Raw genomic sequence first — 21,511 nt, forward strand, 5'->3', positions numbered from 1 at the left:
AAAAAACATAGTTGCGAAAATTAAAGATACAAATTAAAATCGGATAACGAAAGTGACATGCAAAAGCCTTTGATTTAAGAGTGCAGCAACATGTAACGACGACCTATGTTCAAATAACAAACATGAAAAGGAAAAGAAAAATGGATGCATACCATTTTTAAAAAAATAAAAATCTCCAAAACAGTTGAAGATATGATACATACATACCTAAAATGGACAGCCTGATTACAAATTAGAGAATATATTACAATAACAATATCAAAAAAGCTAAGCAATCACATAAGCAGAGACTATGCACTATCTGCATTAAATCATCATATCCTAAACAACAAATTTCATACAACAATTGTGATGCTAGCTAATGTCTTCTTTCCCACTTCCCTTCCCGCCTTCCATCGCGTTCTCTTCTATCCATCATCTGCCTTGACTTGTTCCCCCTCGAAACATTACGTTGACCAGACCCAAAATTACCAGAATGCCCCTCCAACGCAATCATTAGATCTGGTTCCCCAACACTCCCTGTATCACCTGAGTCTCTGCTACCATCAAAGTTTTCTTCATAACTACTACCACCTTCATCTTGGCGGTCACGGGATTGTAGAAGAGCCGGTGCTTGGCCTGAAAATTGTCGTGCCGGTGCAACTGACATTGAAGAATTAGGGTTTGTTGAATCGGACTGTAAACCACCACTTGTTTTCAAGTTGCCTTCATTTGTTGGCCTGCCATTGTCTCTTTCACGATATCTTTCTCGAGGCCGACTAAACATTAGATTTAGGAGAAAATTAAAAACTAAATCCTAATCTAGTAGTCTATCCTATCCTAGAGGAAGCAGTTCTGATAAAATACCATTGAACGAGTCAATTTGGGTTGTGATTTATATCTCTAACGAGACAAATTTCCATTTTATTGTACATGTAAGTGACGCATTTCCATTTCCGTCGATGCGTGCAACTTAAAACCATTAAAGACAGTAAGTATAGATTACTACAGTAATAGGATTTTGGGGATTAGATTTGAAACACAATTGGTTTAACAAAATATAAAACATTGGATAAGTAATGTTTCAGACAACCCAGCTCGTTTAATCTGTAACAATATAATAAATTACACATTTTGCCCATGATCCAAATAGCACCCTAAATCTTGAAATGCTGATGATAGATAATGCTTGTTTTAAAGATTGATGATATAGACGCTAAAGCATACCTACTATTAGACGAAAATTCCCTTCGTGATCCTTGTTGGACCCCCGACTCGGCCTGCTCTAGTTCTCGTTGGATTTCCCTCTACAAAAGAGAGTAACAACAGAGTTCAAAATATGAAAATGAAAAGATAAGAAGAATGCATTATATTAACCTACCCTTGAACCAAATATCATTGTAGTGATTGAACTGTAGTTGAAACCCTAGGTTGCACTACTCCAAAATTCACTCAGATTTCAGGGTCACCAACATAGTGCTATGTTCACTATGTCCACTTTTTCAAGTTTCTAACATCAATTTTATGGCCAGTAGCAAATAACAGGATACTGTAATTACCGTATACCATACACCCTACCAACCGCAGTTCCAGTGATGATAACGTTCTCAGATTTGTATTTACAGTATTCGGTAACATTTAAAGCAGAACAGATAGAAAGGTCAGATAGAAATATAGTAATCTTACTTTAACATCATTGCCATGCCTAAAAAAAAAAAAAAAAAAAACATGTATTCAATGCACTCAACTAGCTGATTCAATCTTACTTGTGTTTTCTTTTCTTTCTCCATATCAAGGTTGTGCTGAAACTCCCTAGTTTTTGCACGTTCAGCTGCTAGCAACTTTTGTCTCTCAATCTCATTTTCCATCTCAGCAGCTCTTTCTCTATCAAGATGAGAAATTTATCTTAACTTTCAAGATCCTATCATGTTCAAGCTTTTAAACTAAGAGCACAACTAGAGGTGGCAAGATGGGCAGATTGGGTAATGGGTCATTCTCTAGTATGGATAAGCAAGTTAGGTTGGAAAACGCTTGTTTGTACTGTTTTAGAAAACGTTAGAAGTATAAAAGTTCCATAACTATGATTACAAAAGCAATCTTTACACTTTAAAATGTATTCATTATTCAATATATTTAATGTGTTCCCCATTTTGTCTAAACTATTTATTTGGTCCTTCTGAGAAATGACACAACCCAATCGCTCGATTTGTGAGCGAAAGGGCCGGAACTGCAACCTCTAAGAACAATGAACAACAGATGAAGAGATTTAACCTATCAAGTTCCTGAAGAAGCTCTGCTTCATGTAAAGCCGTCTCCTCTAAGTACTTTTGCCGTGCCCGTTTTATTAGTAATTTCTTTTGTCTACGAGCTATAATTTCTTCTTTAACCTTAGCCTTTTCACTGTTGACAAAAATGAAAATTAATGATTTTTAACAAATAGAAATGTGTACAAGATTAAAGATGAGAAATTAAAAGAAAAAAAAGGAACAAAAAAACCCAATAACATATAGAACATCAATTAAAAAAGAAACAGTTGGTATACATCCGAGACAGGTGACAGTCAGATACAAACCCCAAATAAAAACATTAAAATCAACTTATTTATTCTTTTGTAAACTAGCAATTGTTTGTACTTGATAACGAACACAAGAAACTCAGAAAGAAGCTTTCTAATAGCATGGAAAATCATAGAAAACAAGATATACAAAAAGAAGCTTTCTAAAAGCATGAAAGAATCATAGTAACTTCATCCTACCTTTCTCGTGTTCAGATAGAAAATTCAATAAAATTAACCGCAGATGGCCCATGTTTTATAGGAAGAAAAAAATATAGACCTAATGATATACTGGAAGTAGTTTGGTAAGATGGAACATACAGAGACTGAATGCCATCCTTAATTTCTTGAAGACGTTTATCTTCCTTCTCATAACCTAGATTAAAAAACGTTGTGTGAGAAACACCGCCTAATAAGATTGCTTAGATTTAAAATTAGCATATTTGGACCTAAAAAGTAAAGTTTTTACTTGCTAAAAAAGGAAGCTTCTTCCAATCTGTGAAATCACTAGTTGTTTCCTGGACAGACTGCTCTTTGTGTATTAAATCTAACTCGATTTCAGCCTCCTGTATTTCCTGTTAAATATTAAAACTGTTAGTTATGATTTTAAGTATTACAAAAAGCTAATAAAACTAGAACCTACCATAAGTTTTTCATCTGTTTCCTTGGTAAAGAAATCAAAGTACGATTGTACAGAAGTCAAATTTGCAAGGACCTGCCACACCCATTAAATATCATGTATTAAAACCTAATGTTAGTGAATTATGAACCATGAAACACATCACATCATAATTTTATAAGTGTTCTTTACCCGAAGAAGTGACTCGCGTGTACGCATGAAATCTGAGTCATCTTGTTTTGTGGGGTTCGATGTGAGAACTCCCTTTAGAATCTAGGCATGCAAAATGTACAGTTAAAAATAGGTATCATAAACAGTTCTCAAGTGAAAATAATAAAATAGCAAAATATGCATACCCCTTTAGCTTCATCCCCTTCAGTTTTAAGCTTACATAGAGCACGGCAAGTACTTCGCACAAGATCTTCATGATTTTCTATATAAACAGATAATCAATAAGATCAGTTTTTCTATTTAACTATCTTACTAATTATCCATTAAAAAACGCACCACCTTCTGATAGACCCAAAGTTTCAATATTTCTCCAAATTCTTTCAGGAATCAAACAAATATCTTCATCAGGAGAGTACAAACAGATGGTGGCAATAAGCGCTAATGAAAGTTGCATAAATGGGCCTTCACATGTATGTTGACCAAGGCTGACTAAACACGGAAGGAAACTATCAGCTGCACCAAGAACGGATTGTAATTGTGGTCTCTCAGCAAACGAAACACACTTCATTAAAAGAGCCATTGCACGTGTCCTTAAAAGTGGTGACGTATCAGATGAAGCTACTACAACTATTTGATCCCATATACTTGAAATGATTGAACATAGAATCGACTCCTCACATGAACTATTTTGTTCAATTGTTGATTCACTGTCTGCTTCTAGACCGATCAAATTCCCCAAGTGTTTCAGTGATATTGAACGTTGTTCTGGTTCGCTATGACCCATCAAAGAAGATAAAAGGTCAACTAAAGGAGATTGACTTTGATGAAGAGTCTTGACGCCATCATTAAATAAGGATGATAACCACTTATCTGTCTGCAACCGCCAAGAGATTTTTGGGGCGTTGTGTGAAAATTTCTTCATTGCTGAACAAAGAGGACCAATTACTCTATCTAAACCAAACAAGCGAGGAGCTTCAAGTATGCAGTCAATAACTGTAGATGCAACTTCCCAGCAACCGTTTTCTTGTAATTTAAGAACTATTTCAGCAAGTTGTTCAACGCTCTTCGATAAATGATCAACCAAGCTATGTGAATCGGTTTCAAGCAGGGATGATAAACATTTCGAGTACACAAAACACTGTGCCAACGTGGTTGTGATCTTTTTAGCTGGTTGATAATGAAGTTTCCAGCATAGTTCTATAGTCGGATGGAGCTTCGAAACCAGACCTTCCAGGTCTATGAAAAATTCTGTAACTTCTTCAATGGACACCGGGTGACCGTTTTGAATTGCTACGGAAGTGTTACCAGTGTCGATTTGTAACGCATCGATCAGGAACAATGAATGTGATTCAGAATTACCATTAACGGGAACGAAACCTGATTCACGTAATCTTTCAACTAGCAAAGTTTTGCAGCTTTCCACCACTGCTTGAAATGCATAAAGGTAGTCATAGAAGGATGTTGTGGGCTCAAATGTAGCAAAACCCGCCCAAAATACAAGCGACTGTAGTATCTCACGTTTTCTTTGAAATGATAAATCAAGAAAAACGGATGCCAAAACAAGAATTGTTGGAGCCCTGTTATATGTAATTCGATTCTCAGAATCATCTCTTATGTTACTCAAAAGCTCATCAAAGCACAAAGATTCGAAATCAAGATTTTCCTCATTAGACGCCTTCCTTAAGGAATAAGAGATGAGTGGCTTCAACAAACGCAAAACAGAATCCACAAACGCCACATCAGCATATGACGCTTTAGACAAAGACTGAAGAACGTGTACAACTCTAGGTATTTCGGGTACCATTGCTTCCATATGCTCAGTTACAATGGCTTCAAGTACATATAAAATGATTGCTTTCACATTCTTTGCAACAAGTCCCAAAAACAAGGAAGATCTTCTAGAACCTTCTAAATACGGCCATGAACATAAGTCCGAAAACCAGCATAACAGATCAGGCACAACACTTGAAGGAAGAACTCTTAATTGCAATCCGACAGCCTCCAATATCGCCTCCCCAAACACTTTAAACTGTTTCTTTAAATTCGGAAAAAACTGGCTGATTTCGGGGCATATTACACGAAAAGACTCATCTTTTTGATCAATAATATCACTAACTACAGCAAGTTCATCGTTAAAAATCGATAACAAAGTCGTTAATTCAGACAAATCGTTAGCAAGAACGAGTCTTTCTTTCTGATATTGTTTTGCGTTACGAGATATTGCTAACCATCCAATAAACCGAACCAGAGGAGATGAAGAGGAAGAAAAAGAGGATATTTTCTTCACCCAAACAGACGAAGGAACCAAATTACTATATCGCCCTTCTTCACCTCCACTCGATGCTATCACCAATCTTTGAAGAATTGTCCAGTGGCGTTCAACCTCGTGTACCTTAGTCAAATTCAATTGAAAAGTCCCTCGGTGACAATAAGATACTAATAGATCATTCAAATATTCAGCAGATTCTAATATTATATCAATTATACGTTCCGGAGGACAATTAAGTTCAGTAGCAGAGTGCAATAGAAACACCAAACTCTGCAGAAGAATCTCACGCAACGAGTGCTGATCTTTAAGCAAAGAATTTATCAAAAAATTGCACAACAAAGCTTGATTTTGTCGAACTAACGTGATAGCATCCATCGATGATATATCTGACTCAGAAAATTGCATGACATCATCTTTTTCGTCACTGTCTGGCAAAGTTTTTTTATACTTACAATCTAATTTAGCAGCTTCAAGAAGAATTTCAAGAACTAATTTGTCCCGTTTCTTCTCTAAGTGAGCTATAGTTTCCATTTTACCGTCACCTTTTTCCAAAATTCTTCTGATTTCTGCAAAACCATAATTATTATTCGTTTTGCTGATTATCGTCTCTGGGATTAGCTTAGGATTATCTTTGAAAGACATGATAAAGAAGGGATTAATGTAGCACTCTGCAGCCAATAACAGGGCATCTATGGCTGCATTATGGCCCTCAGGTGTAACTTCACTCTGTGAATGTAAATCAAAAGCGACTCGTTTAAACTCAGAGGCCCACAACTCACAATCTGCATAACTCATGAGCTGTAAGCACTCTCTATGCAAGTCAGAGTACTCCGTTGCACTTAAGTTAGTGACCACTTTTTTCTCAACATAATGTTTTTCTTCTGTGTTGGTATTGCAATGACTTAGATCTGAGGTGGTCTTATCGGGAACAGGAGAAACATAGGTAAGCACCATGTCTCTGACTTCGGGTGGTGCGAAATGCATGCTGACATCATCAAAAGTTTCTACCTTAGTTGTAGTATCGGATGCGTCTGTTTTTCCATCGGTATCTTCCTGGTCAATATTTGGTGGCAACTGAGGATTCGCAGACTCAAAAGTTGGGACTTTTCCAAGGTCAACATTTGGTGGCAATTGCATATGAGGCTCTATAATCGAGAGAAGTACACTGCAAGAAAAATAATAATAATAATTATAAAAGTGTGCACAAATCATGACTATGAAAGCATAGAACACTTCACCAGTAGTAAATCAGTGGATAAGTGAAAATTATAATTGGACTAAAATCATTTTAATAAAAAATTCATAAATCATTCGTAATATATAAGAGCTTATCCTTACAAAGGAGCAACTGAACCACGCCTCCATTCTGATTCTAAGGAAGGAAGAATAGCAGACTTTGTTACTGCTGTTCGGATCACGTTTAACGCAACACTGCAAATTTGTTCTTGACTATCGAGGTATACGGGAGACACGTTCCCAAAGGCAATCGTGCTCTTTAACGGGGTTAAAGCTGGATCAAGAAGAGGCTCCAAAATTTCTAACAGAAACAGAATCTGGTGCTTAACGTCCTGACAAATTTGACATTGAATACATTCGATATAATTTTTTGCGTCTTAAGCTTGCCATTTTAAAGACAGATGGAACAAAGAAATTTAAGTCACACCTTATATTTTGCCATTACATCATCCATATGCCCGGATAAAGCCAATACGATGTATTTGAGAGCTGCACGTGCTTTGGGTAATGCATGATGAGCACCCTACAAAATTAATCAACATGTGAACACATTTTATCAGTCCGACGCATATTTATGATATTCTTAAAGTTTTGAAATTTGACTTACATAAATTACACCTAAAAGGTCCCCGATAAGTTCAATAGCTAAGTCCACCTGCATTTTATAGAAGACAATGTGTGAAGCTTTCAAGTTTGAAGTGTACAATTATATAGTATTAGCTAACAAATACTTCTGCTAATAATTAAGCCTTATAAATGTGGTCGACCTTTGCAATCACTTGACCCATCCATGGTCCCAGCACCCCAGTACAGAGATCAATGAGAACACAAGCAGCCTTGGCCTGCACCAATGATTTTGATAATCATGTTAGCTTTTAATTGGGGTGTGTGTGTGTGTAATTTCAAGGAAACAAAAGGTAACCAACATTTGATGGTGAAAAAGATGACAAGTAGCCAGCACATCCATGAAGAAGGGGACGATACATGGAGGAAACTGATGTCACAACCACCTGCATCAATCCAACAATAGTTTATAGTTCATTTACCAATAAAACCAACCTACTTTCATTTGATTACTGTTAATAACCTTGTGTGACTTGAAATCTATAAATGCTGACACGGTGTGTACAAGATGATGATGTGGAATTTTGTAATATTTCAAACAAAGTAATATTAGACGTACGAATTAACATAATTTGAACTGTTAAATAGGAAGAAACCTGAGACAATGCATGTTGTACGAAGGGTTGTCTCCATGGAGAAAAACTTTCATCAACGTGACCCAAACTGCTAAAATTTGGACGGAGTGCTGAAATAAGTAAGAAAGCAAAACAAAGTCATACATGGGTGACTTCAAATTTCTTGACCTTGTTCACATTTCATTGTGCCTTTTGAAAGTTATACTTTTGACCCCTAAGCAATACAAAAAATAACCCAATTGACCCATTTCACATAATGACTCAAGTTTCCTGCTTAATTCATATTGCCAATCTACATCACATCCCATGGAGATTAAAGACAATAAATACAGAAAAAGGGAACTAGGGGAAACCTGGCAATAAAGCTTGTATGAGTGGCAATGTAGACCAAAAATCAGAGCTGTTTCCAGCCAATTTGCTGCAAAGCAGAGGCTGAAACATAAATAAATATATCAAATTGTAATATTGACAATGTACTGCAGTTTTAGACTACTTTCAGTATAAAAATCACTAAAAAGAAGGCCACCTGTGATGCACAAGCAAAAAGAACATGTAAAATCCCTTCTTCAACCGACTTAATGTCTAGGAGTTGGTGATACTTTAAGTCCCAATGATCATCAGTTACCCCAAACTCCTCCCCAAATAAACTTGAATAATCAGTGATTTGAATAGTACTAAGAGACTCAGAACTTGTGTCTTCATCATTGACTGCTGTGACATCAGATGAAGAGATAGATGCTTGTTGCACCATGATTGGATGCTCAAGCTTCAGTAAAACTTTAGAAGCCTGAAATAAAGGTTATAGTCATAAGTATATTCTTCTCGAAGGTATACGTCAAATTTCATAATTCTTCTCATTAAAATATTAATACTTTTACAGCTTATAAATTTGGAACATAGATCAGTAACTACCGTTTTACAAACAGTCGCCAGATGAGAATCTTTGTAGGCCTTTCTTAACAACAAAAGGATTGCATCAGGGCGGAAAACTGTAGATGTGTGAAAGGAAGTCGGAATCGTGTTACGCGATCTTCTTGGCTAAGGGTGAAGAAAGAACACGAAAACTATCACTACATGTAAATCTTGAACATAACACGAGGATAATTCGGTAATTTTGGGTTTTTACCTCAAAATTGGAAGAAATTGTTAAAGCTGTTGATTGAAGACTGTTCTTAGATGCTTCGGTGTCCAAAGCATTGCCTCCAGATTTAGCATTTTCCCTAGATGTATGCCATTAGCAATTATAACTTTCTTGTACCAACTTAAGAATTAAACAAAATAAAATACTAACTACTATTATACATTTCTACTAAAGTTCAAGAAAAAAAAGTTAGCTACTTTTCTACTAACCTTTCACTTAAAATGTGAAGAATGGGGTAAAACGGTCCGGCAAGCATAGCAAGAAACCGAAGAGTAGGTTCTGGAGCATCTGAAAAGCTGTTAAGATCTGCCTGCACAGTAGTGGGTTCAAAACTCATCAAGACTGACAAATATAAAATAAAATAATAAAGGAAGTTCAGAAAATATACCTCGAGTTGGGGAAGAAACGCCACCAACCGTTTAGTCAAGTCTTGAAGCAGCTATATACTAATGAAGTTAGATTAAATAAATTACGCACAAAGAGGCATGTAATCAGAATATACATATGCACATGTATATACATACGTATCAGAAAACACACATAATGTATAATGGTCCACCTGAAGATGAATGTCCTCGTCATCTTGTTTATGAGAAGTGATGTGCGGCAATAGGTGATTGATAACGGGTTGAAATTCGGGTTCAAGACCAGTAACTGGAACACCAATCAACTGCGAGAAAGGAAGATATTGATAGCAAAAGAGAGTATGGCTATAAAAATCATAAAACTCGCTTAACAAACAGTATATGTAATGCAAAAGTTGAACATAAACTACCTGAATGTAGAAAATAGCTATTGGATTACCCCGCAGACAAGATATTCTCACATATCGACATGCAGTATAGTTCATGGGGTACACCATATCTCGACGTGGCGCTTCACACCGTGGGCGGGCTTTTATAAAGGTTTCTGGCTACAAAGGAGAACAATGTCAAAAGAGGCAAATAAGAACTATACTTTGGTGAATCAGATAATATAATGTGTCATTCATAAACCACCAATTGTAAAGTCATTAGTAACTGGTATTTCAGAACAAGTAAGAAAATAGTAGAATGCATGTTACAATAGACGTGCAGCATGAGCATAAAAAATGCACATAGCAAATCACCAAACTGATATGATTCTTAAGGAATGTAACAGCAAAAAATAACTTTCATAAACTTAAGTTTACAATACCAAATTCTACGTTACAGCTCTACACCATTTCTACTATAGAAATATTTAAAACTCACATGGTATTCTTCTCTACTTGATTTGACATTTACTACTCTATAAATTACATATTTAACTTCTGGATATCCTCATATTTGATTGAAAACGCCAACGTTATTAGTTCATGTTGCTAAATAACTGGTCTTACAAATTTAGAATATGCTTTACGGGTTGCATGGGATTGCATATTTTCAGTTATATTTACAGCATATAAGCATGTTTAATAATCACCAACCAATGTATTTATTATAATAATTAATAAGCAAGTAAGCTAAATCAATCAAAAACCTGAAATGTGCTTTTTTTCCTTTCATAAACAGAATAAGCCCTTGTTATTCTATACTCGATGACTGATTTTGTATTATGTAATCTATATCCTAAAATTTGATTAGCAATGTCATAAGTATGTTGCTCAAATTGGTAAATAACTGGTACATTCACTATACATTTATCCACAATAGCGATTAAAATCTCAGACAACGAATTTCATAATCCCTGCCAAAGTGATGTTAATTATAAGCAGCAATGTCACCAGATACAAAAAAATAATACTGTAATTAATATCGGACATTAACATTTCGGAAGCCTACAACTATAAGACAGTGATTAAAGGCCGTTAAGCAAGCAATAAAATTCAAAAAACCGTTAAAACTACTTTCCATAATCTCACAAGTGAACAAATTTGGACCTCGAAATACCAAAACCTGACATTACTCCTCTAGTTGAAAAAACATGCCAAATCTTTAACCCTAAAAAGCAATAAACTGTAAAACACCGAGCTAAGGTTTTCAAGTAAACAACAAAACTGCAAAATAAGGCAACGAGTCATCATTTCAATACACACTTAAAGGTAATGATATATGAAGCATATATAACTTTATTATTTCTCTTGTATAGTTAGTTCATTGATCTACAAATTTTTTCAACTTTAGTACTTTACTATTCCTCGCGTATCGGATGTTTCTCGTTTGCCTAACATAACTTTGCCTGTACATACAAAAACGAACGCTAATTGTGTTTTATCATTATTCTGATTCTTCCTGCATACTCGAAAACTACTTTTAAACACAAAATCATCATACAGTTTCAGCAGGAATCTAATTTTATTCAACAAACTCATTTACATACAGAAAGATCTTTACCTTATATCGCAATCCAACCGAAATCTCCCATTCCAAGACAGATTTATTGTATATCCTTATGTGTGATAGCAAACAAGGCTCCTGCACATAAATATAATATAAATCATACATACACAAGTTCATATTACTATTTTATAAACCCTAACCCTAGAATTCAGCAGGATAGACAATAATAAAGCAGAATCAAGTTAGATAAGTATAAAACTGAAACTAAAAGCAGCTGAATTAGCTAAGAATAATAATAAATTACATACATCGAGTTCAAGTAAAATCCATTCTTTGGTGTTGGTAGCAGTTGACCAATGATTACGGAGGTCAATGTCGAGAATATGAGAAGCTTTTTGAGTAGGCGATTCACGAGAAATGGCTTTTACTTTGTAACTTAAAGGTTTTAATCGAGGATCTAATGATTCAATTTCGTTCATCTTCCAAATCAGATGAACTTATTTTGAGATTTTGATAATTAGAATCTGTAAATCTGAGTTTGAGGTGTTCGGGGGATTGAAAATGGGGTTTTTTGAGTGATCACATAAAGTCTACTGTGCTGTTTTAGCAAAATCAGCAGAAAAAGTAGGAGTATTTTTAGTAAATCCTTTCATATATATGCTTAATTTTGGATAAACGTTTTTTAATCAAAATGTGTTTTTTTAACTATTTCTATGATTATTTTAACAAAAGTTTGCAAAGATACTACGTAGCTTTAAGCTTTTAATACTAGCTTACTAGCTTATTTGTTCTTAGTTTGTGCACACTTTTGCACCTTATATCATTCAACTACTTAGAAATTTGTTGACTATATGCCTGTTCTGCACCTACTATGTACAAAAGTAACAAAACAATTAAGTGGAAAACGCCTACAAAAATAAAATTTTACAATAATATAGTAGTCGGACGTATTACAAATATATACTTGCTATATAAAAATTAAAGTAAAAACACGTGTGTGCCGTGTGCGCTTTATCACATAAAAAAAAATTTGAAGCATAAAGTATCTTAAATTTGCGAAAAATAATTAATAACCTCAAAGAATAATTATGAGCATAAGCATAACAATAACAATAACAATTTGTTTGGGTTGAAATCAGAGGCTTTCTTTTTAGGTATATTTCGGAACACAATATTAAGCAAGTGGCAGGTCTGTTTGGGGATGTGTTATTTGTTGCTAACTCGTCCAAACTTGTTACAAATATCGATTCAATTTATACGTTCGTTAGATCAAAAAACGTAAAACATATGCATGAGACTGTCGAGGGCTCGAAGCTAGGTTGAATGACGATGGTGGATCTACGATTCATCTTTGGGTTAATGAATTGGGGTTATCGGTTGACGTTCGCTTAATTATCGATGATGGTTTTTAAAGTGAGTTTTTGGTTAAGGTTAATCATAGTGTCGATGGTGGGTTTTGTTCCAATACAGAAAACATCTCAATGTCGAACAGTGTGTTGAAGTTTCCGGATTTTCCTGTTTGTAATGATAAAAACGGGATCGTTTTGGTGGACGAGGGTGCGAGGGTAGTGGATGAGGTTATGTTGGCGTCGGGGTGCTTCAATGGTAATGAGGAGGTAGACGGTGGGAATAAGGGTAATGTTTTGGTTATTGGAGAAGAGAAGACAAGGGAGGAAATGGGTTTGGGAGGTGGTTTTGTTATGGAGTCGAGGGTAGTTGAGGGCAATTTGACTTGTGATAGTGTCGAGGCTAAGAGTAATTAGTATTCGATTGAGTTGGTTGACCTAAAGCTTGATGGATTAAGTGTGGGTCCTTTATCAAAGAAAAGAAACCGTGCGGTTGTTTTGAAACCGGTTGCAGGTGACGAGATTAATTGTGAATTTCTATATAACTTGGCTAAAGTTGCTACGGGGAATAACGAGGGTCAGAAATTTTGTATTTGTGCAAATAAACTTTGCAAATTTCATTGTAGGGGTTGGCACGTACACTCTTCCAAGTTTTGGGTTAACGGGGTTTAGAAGCTTTAATCGAAGGGTAATTTGAAGATGAAAGGTAAAGTTAAGGATAAGAGTTGAAAGGGTGGAGGTTTATGTTTGCTTGATTCTAGCGACGAAGATGATACGGGGGGCAAAAGGTGATCATACTTTCGTGAGTGTAAAGGGGAAGCGCATTGGAGCGAGAGCGGGAGAAAAGCTAGAGGGTGTTAGTTTATTTGACGAATTTAGGAATGGATGTTTCAATTCGAACGGGGTTGGAATCGAGTCTACCTTCACGTTCAAGGCGAATGTTGTAGATGGCACCAACACTTCTAACGTTGGCTCTTGATTAGGATATGGCTTGTTCTTTGTTCGGTTTATTTCTAGTTATGTTTATTATTCGTGTCTTTCCTTGGCATTGGCCAAGCCAAGACATGGCTCGGTTTTAGTTAACGTTGTATCGATTAGGTTTGTTTACTGTAATCGAGCCTTATGTTGTGGCGTTTCTTTTGTATCTCGGTTTTCTTGTCTCCTTTTTGGAGATTAAGATGTTTATAAAGTTTTTGTTTTTTTGTCAAAAAAAAAAAAAAAAAAAACAATTTAAAATAAAATTGAATGATAAATAGTCAAAGACATGTAAAAGCAAGAAATTTGATCAATTAAGTTCAAATAAACCGATTAAAAATAAACATTCTTTGAGCTAAAGTTGATTAAAGAAGGTAAGTAGTAATTTCAACTTTATCGAGGTTTTGTAATAATCTACTTACGATACTAATCTTAACGATAAGATTTTTGAAATTTGAATGTGATATCATCTTGTTAAATTGAATGAGTGAACTACTAGAAAACTACCATATGATAGATACATTACGGGAATGGTGATTGGCTAGTGCTAGTTGATAAAATATTCATTTCCACATTGTATAATCCATAAGACGTCGTAGAGGTGTTAAATATTCGTTTTAACCCGTTTAATTTGAGAAGTAAACTGAAAGATTATCAAAAGAAAAAATCAATTTTGGATTCGGATTTGGTTTGAGTTTAGTTAGATTTATAAATTGGAATTCGGTTTTTGATTATACTTTTTAAATTCTGGTTAAATCGAAAATCGAATTCAAACCCCAATTAAATCAAGACAAAATTACCCATTTCGTCCATGTATTTTTCACTTTTTGCTTGTTTCATCCATGTATTTTATTTTCTGCATTTTTCATCATTAAAAGCATTTTAAAGTCTCAATTTCATCCCTCATCCTAACGAAGGTTAATCGAGTCCGTTAAAACTATTCATAGGACTATCCACGTAATCTTCAACTAATTAAACTAAAAAAATCAATTCATTCTTCCTATCATGAAGTGTAACATTTCAAAACCTTCAAAATTAAGTAAACAAAGTTATGAATAGTTTTACGTAAAACGGTAACCCAAATAAAAAACTACGTCCGCAACCAACTTTTACAAACCAAGAAAACAAACAAAAACGTGCACTGTATCGCTAAAGAGCTCCGAAAACTCCATCGCGAAGGAAATAATAATGCAACTAATTCAGTTACCATGGTAGCGGTGTTTTTCGCAATCGTTGCGTTTGCCGCCATTTTCACCGTCCCTGGCGGTGATGACAATAACGGGATGGCGGATGTGGTGTATTAAGAAAAAAATTGACCACAAATTGATTTTAAAATCAAAGGTCAAATTTAAAATCGATTTTTATGATCATTTTGATTAATTTATGTTTTTCTTTTCTAGTTTTATGAATATAACCTAAACCCTATTCAGTTTTCAAATTTGATTTCACTTTCAAGTTTTGAATTCGATTTCGGTTGGTTGTCGGTTTTACTCTCAGTAATTTCAAAACCGAAAACTCAACCAGATGAACACATAGAAAGTTGTATTGCATCATTTGTTGCAGATTTGGAGTGGAATTTTAGTCTTTGAAATGAAGCAAAGAACAAAAAATAGTACAAAAAGATATTAAATACCCAATCAGAATTTTTGAATCCGATTTTAAGATTTTGATCTTACGAAGATGAAAAAACGATCTGTAGTAACGCCTATTGATGATTTAACCCAACATGCTCTCTGGGTTAAATGATCTGTAGTAACGCCTATTTCGAGTCGCACTCTCAAGAACATGAATTATATTACTGAACTAAACTAAAAGTTGGTGTATAACATTTAAAAACTGATTTTAAACACTTGTGGTATTTATACAATCCTCATTCAAACATGTCAAGTGCTTATGCAAAATCTACAAAAGAACAATGCACAGGACATCACCTTTACAAAATCAAACAGTTGGTACCATTAAAGATTTATATCTTGCAACCAATGTCTTTTTGTACAAACAATTCCAATGATACTTCGAAAAACAACATTTGATCTGGGAAACGAAGCTTTCAAAGACTCTTTCGGTTAGTAATTCAATTTCCGTTTTCTTGGAAGAAGAATGTATGGAATAAGAAAGGCTCCGAAACTTAGTCAAAAGAACCTTTAACACCATCCAAACTCTCTCCTAATGACACTCTAGAAAACAAACAAAATAAACAGTTAGTACAATCTGATAAATGTATTCAAAACTGAAAACTCTGATCGATTCAATCACATTCTAAGCTTTGGTACTGTTATGAACATGGGCGGATCAACTTATGTAGCAGTGGTTGCACGGGCTACCAGTGAAATACACAATCTAGTGGAAAATTTATGGGTTTTTAACTTGTGACGCCACTAGATAGTGTAAAAAATTTTGAGTGACATCAATGGATAGTGTAAATGTTTTTAAGCTTTTAACTGGTTAGATCCGCCACTGGTTATGAATTTATTTATAGAGGAAGTGAAATGGGCAGATCAGGTTAGCTTTAATACAGGTCATGTTTTTTTGTCCAGGTGCAAGTTGAAACATACAGGATTGACACTTGACACACAAATAATTTCCATAATTACAACCTTTTTATTACACACACACCAGTATCGAAAACTGAAATTGTATTCGTTAATCGTTATAAATAGACACGGGATGACTTTTAGCCCATTCAACCCATTCCCTCCTTAGTGGAGTACATTATTTCATATTTGATTTAACCCATTTGATATACAACAACAGCCCATATAGACCCACTCAAATATAATCTAGAAATTTAAGTGATCAATACCAAGAGGATCTGACCTGTGCATACAGTACTTATATTCCATGCTTCTCGTGTAATCTTTCTCCCCTTCTTCCAGCTGTGATATACACATTCACCGAACAAAACAAATCACATATGATATAAATTCTAATTAAAGAGTATGGTTCACTATTAAATATGTATATGTATATATGTATATATGTATATATATCACATTTGACTATTGCTTACCGGATCACTTTCATAAATAACCTCATAGCACTGAGGTGACAAGCATTTTAAAGCACAGTTCTCCTTTGCAACCATCGAAGACTTGCATTGTGCACCCCAGTATCCTCTATTCACCCAACCAACAGTACACCAATTAATACAACAATTCCAATATCAATAGAAACCCTAGTCCTAATTTTACGATTAGTAACGCTGACTCGCTACTAAGTCGGCTTGATCACATTGATAAGCTGCATAACATATGTACTAACACTAACCATAATTTCATGATTAGTAACACTTACTCGCAACTAAATAAGTCAACTTTAATCGTTTCTAGTACGAATTACAAACCTACAAGAGATCGTTTGCGCATACATGGTGTACCATTTCCCTACTAATCATATAATCTATAAGAGTTTTTAGATAAACCTTAACACAGTTACACGATAACAAATAGCAACCCGGGTAGGAGTTTCCTTCTAGCGTGTGTGGGTGCAAATGATGACGGTCGTTGAAATAAATGATCCGCTGATGCAAATTCGCAGTTAAAAAAAAAAAAAATTAACAAAAAAAATATTTCAATTGACACCAAACAAGCAAAAAGGTTACAAATCTCTTTTCAACTTCAGAAAAAGTCAAACTTATCAATAGGATTTAAAAATTTAACCTTTTTTAAGGTTGAAAATTTGTGGAAGATAAATTTGTAGTGGATCAATTAAAGGGAGAGTAAAATTGAGCTTACAGTTCAATTTCTGAGTAACAATTTTGCTTCTTTTCTCTAATCTCCGTGTCCTGAAATTCATACATAAATTCAAATCTTACTTTATTAAAAAAAAAAAAAAAAATTAAAATGCAGATGTGAAATATGAATCTGATTAAAACTTACAGAAATTGGGCGGGGGGATTTCTTTGCAAGGACTTGAATAGAGCATAAAATCGTTAGCCATATAAGAAAAATTAGGGTTTTATGAATCTTGGCCATTGTTTGTTGATTGATTTGGATTGGATTGGATGATTAGAACAACTCGAATTTGTAATTATAGTTAATATTAAAATGCTATAATAATAATATTATAAATAGTCATTTTCTTTTATTAAAAAAATATAACCCACTTGAATAACATCATAAATTAATTTAATTTATAATTAATTATAATTTAATTATTATGATTAAGATATAATTTAATCTTTACAATTTTTAAAAAAAAATTTAAAAGAACTTTGTTATTAGTTATAATTATTATTAAAAATATAAATACTCAATTTTTAAGCAAACTTTATTATTATTATAATTATAATTATAATAATTATTATTATAATATTAATATTCAAATATGGATTCCCTTTACGAGATTAATTACGTTACATATGTATCCGAAAATACATGTCTCTATATGTTTGTAAAAACAACGACAAGTTTCTTAGTCAGAATCCGTAATTTTACGGATCATTAAGCTAAACGACTTTAGCAATTACATTCACTTAATTCCTAAAATATATCATTAAACTGTTTCGTTTAACCAAACCCGTGGTTCCACGGGTCATTTCACTAGTTGTATAGTATAGGAGTGAACTACACGAATCATCACATTCATTACACCGAAAATGATCCTTAACTTTTCAGCACTGTTTTTTTTTATATTGTCATCAAAGTTATGCGGTTGAGTTTGTACTGTACAAGTTCTCAATGCATAACTGTGAAATTTATTAAAAATAATGTGGATATCTCGCGAACCTTTGAAAACAGTTTTGGACGCAGATAATCTTTATATCGTTAAACATATAATTTTACTATGTTTTTTCATATTATCGTTATACCGTACATCTATATCCATATAGTCATATAAAGCTCTAAAATGATAATGTCATCATTAAGCTAATTACTCTTTACTTTTCATAATATAATGTCATAATTATATATTAATTTAATTAAAAAAATAATACGAAGCCTTTTATAAAAGGAAATATTAATATCTCCTAAATTGTAATTTTAATTTTCTAAAAAAAATTAAATTTATTATTACTAATAATTATTATTTGTGACGACCCGGAAATTTCTGAACAAATTTAAACTTAATCTTTAAATGATTTCGACACGATAAGCAAAGTCTGTAATGTTGAATCTCAAAATTTTTAAACTGGTTACATGGATTCAGTTAACCTTTGATTATTCCCGACGATTCATGAACAATTGTGTGCAAATGTATATGTGAATAAATATATATATGTAAATATAAATATAAGTATATATATTAATTTGAATTAATACAATGCCATTTAATAATTTAAATTAAATATGTAAAGTAATATATAAAATAAATAAGATGTTATATAAAAATATATATATGAATTCTGTACACAATTAATATCATATGTATGTGGTAATATATATAATATATACATATTAAATATTCCAATATGTTATTATATAGTATAAGTATTACACAATTAATAATATGTAATATTATTATAATAAATTTAATTACAAGTTAAAGTATAATTATTATATTACTCTCATTATTAACATCGATATCAGTATTATTAACATTATTAATATATATATATATATATATATATATATATATATATATATATATATATATATATATATATATGAGATTTGATAAGTATAAATTGTTATATCGATATTAGTAGTATTACTCTCATTATTATTATTAATATTGATATTAATATTATTATTTGTATTATTTATATTATTATAATATATTATATATCATATATTCATATATAGATATAAAAATTGAAACATGAAACTTGATATTACTAGTATTATTATTATGTATTATCATTAAGAATCATTATTATTGTTATATATTAACATTATTATTAATATTATAAAAATAATACAATTTATTAATATTATCATTAATAATATCATTATAAACATTATTATAATTAATAGTATTATCATTCTTATTAATACTAATATCATTATCATTTCTATTATCATTATTATTATTAGTTTTATTAATATTATTATTATTATCTATTCCATTAAAATTTTATTATTGTGACTTATTATTATTACTCTTATTATTATCATTATCATTATCATTATTATTATTATTATTATTATTATTATTATTATTATTATTATTATTATTATTATTATTATTATTATTATTATTATTATTATTATTATTATTAATATTAATATTAATTATATAGAATTATACGAATACAGTACCAATTCAGTTGAACATCTCGATCAAACTATAGCAAATTCTTGTTTCTGTCGCTAGATTGATAACAAAATTGGATTGGAATCAAAGAACACAACAAATTCAGTTGCACATCAATTCCTGCTTTTTATTTTAATTTTTTTGCTGTCCTTGTGATTCCTCCTGTCGATTTCAGTTTCTATATAGGAATAGAATTACTGAGTTAGTAGGGAAGTCACTCACTTATCTATCGTCTTTCTCAAATAAAAACCTTTACAGCTAATATCAATTTGATTTAAAAAAAAGAAAAAAAGAAACCAGACGCCATTCTCTGTTCTTGAGTCATTTTTCTTAAAGCTTCAATTTCAAATTAAATTCAAAATCTATAAATGTAATTTTGTTAGAAATCCTCTAGTAAATCTTGCTGCAAAATCCCAAGTTCCAATTCCTATTATTGAATTCTAATTTTGAGGTCAAACTTTCGATTTCAAAAGTCAACGAATCTGTTCTTGGTAAAATTCGCGTTCAATTTGATGTTTCAAGTTAAATTAAAGATCCAGATAGTTTTTAATGATGATTTAAAACCCTTTTCATGTTATAAGTTTAATCTAAAACGTCCTACAAATCTGAATTGATTCTGAGTTCAATCGAGCTATAACAGCTTCTTCTTTTTTCATTTTGTTTTTAATTAATCTAATTAGTCTCTAGATCGTTTCTGTATCGATTTATATCCTAAAACTAATAAATTAGATTGTTATAACATGGTTTTGATCTCTAGTCGATTTCCAATTTGGAGAAGGAGGGACTAGGGATAAATAATGTATACGGGTTATATTTACAGAAAGATAAATTATAACAGAATAATAGAAACGGAGGAGTGGCTAGAGTGGTGTTCGGGTATTCGAGAGGTTGCGGGTTCGAGCCCGGTCTTGGGCAATTCTTTTTAGAATGGCTTTTTAAAGGGTATACACTTCATTTTTATTTTTATTATTATTATTATTATTATTATTATTATTATTATTATTATTATTATTATTATTATTATTATTATTATTATTATTATTATTATTATTTTTATTATTATTATTATTATTATTATTATTATTATCATTATTATAAATTATTATTGTTATTGTTATTATTATTAGTATTATTATTATTATTATTAGTATTATTAAGTATTATAGATAATATTATTATTAAGATCATCATTATTATAATTATCAATATTGTTATTATTAGTAATATAATAATTATTATTATTACTATAAAAAAATTATTATCATTAGTATTAAAATGGTTGATAAAAGTATTGTTATTATTATCACTGACATTAGTAATGGAATTAACATTATTATTTTCATTAATATTATTGTTATAGTTATTAAGATTATTATAATTATTAATAATATAAGGATCATTATTAACAATATCACTATTATTATTAATATTATTATTATTAATAAAATTATTATTATTATCATTACTAGTAAAACATTAATATCAAAACTATCATTTTTAACAAATAAAGATTTTGTACATAAAGAC

At 32.1% G+C, this 21,511-nt stretch overlaps 2 protein-coding genes across 4 annotated transcripts; both read right to left on the bottom strand.

Moving 5' to 3' along the window:
- Nucleotides 1-338: 338 nt before the first annotated feature.
- Nucleotides 339-12,051, bottom strand: LOC139861573 (uncharacterized). 3 transcript variants are annotated; one of them, XM_071850005.1, is made up of 26 exons: nt 11,777-12,051; nt 11,523-11,603; nt 9,944-10,081; nt 9,728-9,838; nt 9,557-9,607; nt 9,378-9,478; nt 9,154-9,247; nt 8,940-9,065; nt 8,554-8,814; nt 8,381-8,459; nt 8,049-8,137; nt 7,755-7,838; nt 7,596-7,670; nt 7,436-7,483; nt 7,256-7,351; nt 6,931-7,160; nt 3,663-6,757; nt 3,509-3,585; nt 3,345-3,425; nt 3,177-3,248; nt 3,003-3,108; nt 2,855-2,909; nt 2,251-2,379; nt 1,746-1,863; nt 1,207-1,286; nt 339-758 (listed from the first exon to the last, which is right to left on the bottom strand). In XM_071850005.1, the coding sequence occupies exons 1-26, from the start codon at nt 11,945-11,947 to the stop codon at nt 359-361; spliced, it is 6,048 nt and encodes a 2,015-aa protein (XP_071706106.1). In that variant the 5' UTR covers nt 11,948-12,051; the 3' UTR covers nt 339-358. The 3 variants fall into 3 exon arrangements, with proteins under 3 accessions (XP_071706106.1, XP_071706107.1, XP_071706108.1); XM_071850006.1 differs by lacking the exons at nt 9,944-10,081; nt 11,523-11,603; nt 11,777-12,051 and having other exon boundaries at nt 9,557-9,614; nt 9,728-9,895; XM_071850007.1 differs by lacking the exons at nt 8,940-9,065; nt 9,154-9,247; nt 9,378-9,478; ... (3 more) ...; nt 11,523-11,603; nt 11,777-12,051 and having other exon boundaries at nt 8,381-8,445; nt 8,554-8,703.
- Nucleotides 12,052-15,612: 3,561 nt separating this feature from the next.
- On the bottom strand, nt 15,613-17,819 carry LOC139862901 (uncharacterized). Its single transcript, XM_071851529.1, has 5 exons — nt 17,668-17,819; nt 17,524-17,573; nt 16,800-16,905; nt 16,607-16,665; nt 15,613-15,966 (listed from the first exon to the last, which is right to left on the bottom strand). The coding sequence occupies exons 1-5, from the start codon at nt 17,761-17,763 to the stop codon at nt 15,918-15,920; spliced, it is 360 nt and encodes a 119-aa protein (XP_071707630.1). The 5' UTR covers nt 17,764-17,819; the 3' UTR covers nt 15,613-15,917.
- Nucleotides 17,820-21,511: the final 3,692 nt, after the last annotated feature.

This window comes from Rutidosis leptorrhynchoides, chromosome 8, assembly GCF_046630445.1.
Source record: "Rutidosis leptorrhynchoides isolate AG116_Rl617_1_P2 chromosome 8, CSIRO_AGI_Rlap_v1, whole genome shotgun sequence".
Lineage (NCBI taxonomy): Eukaryota > Viridiplantae > Streptophyta > Magnoliopsida > Asterales > Asteraceae > Rutidosis > Rutidosis leptorrhynchoides.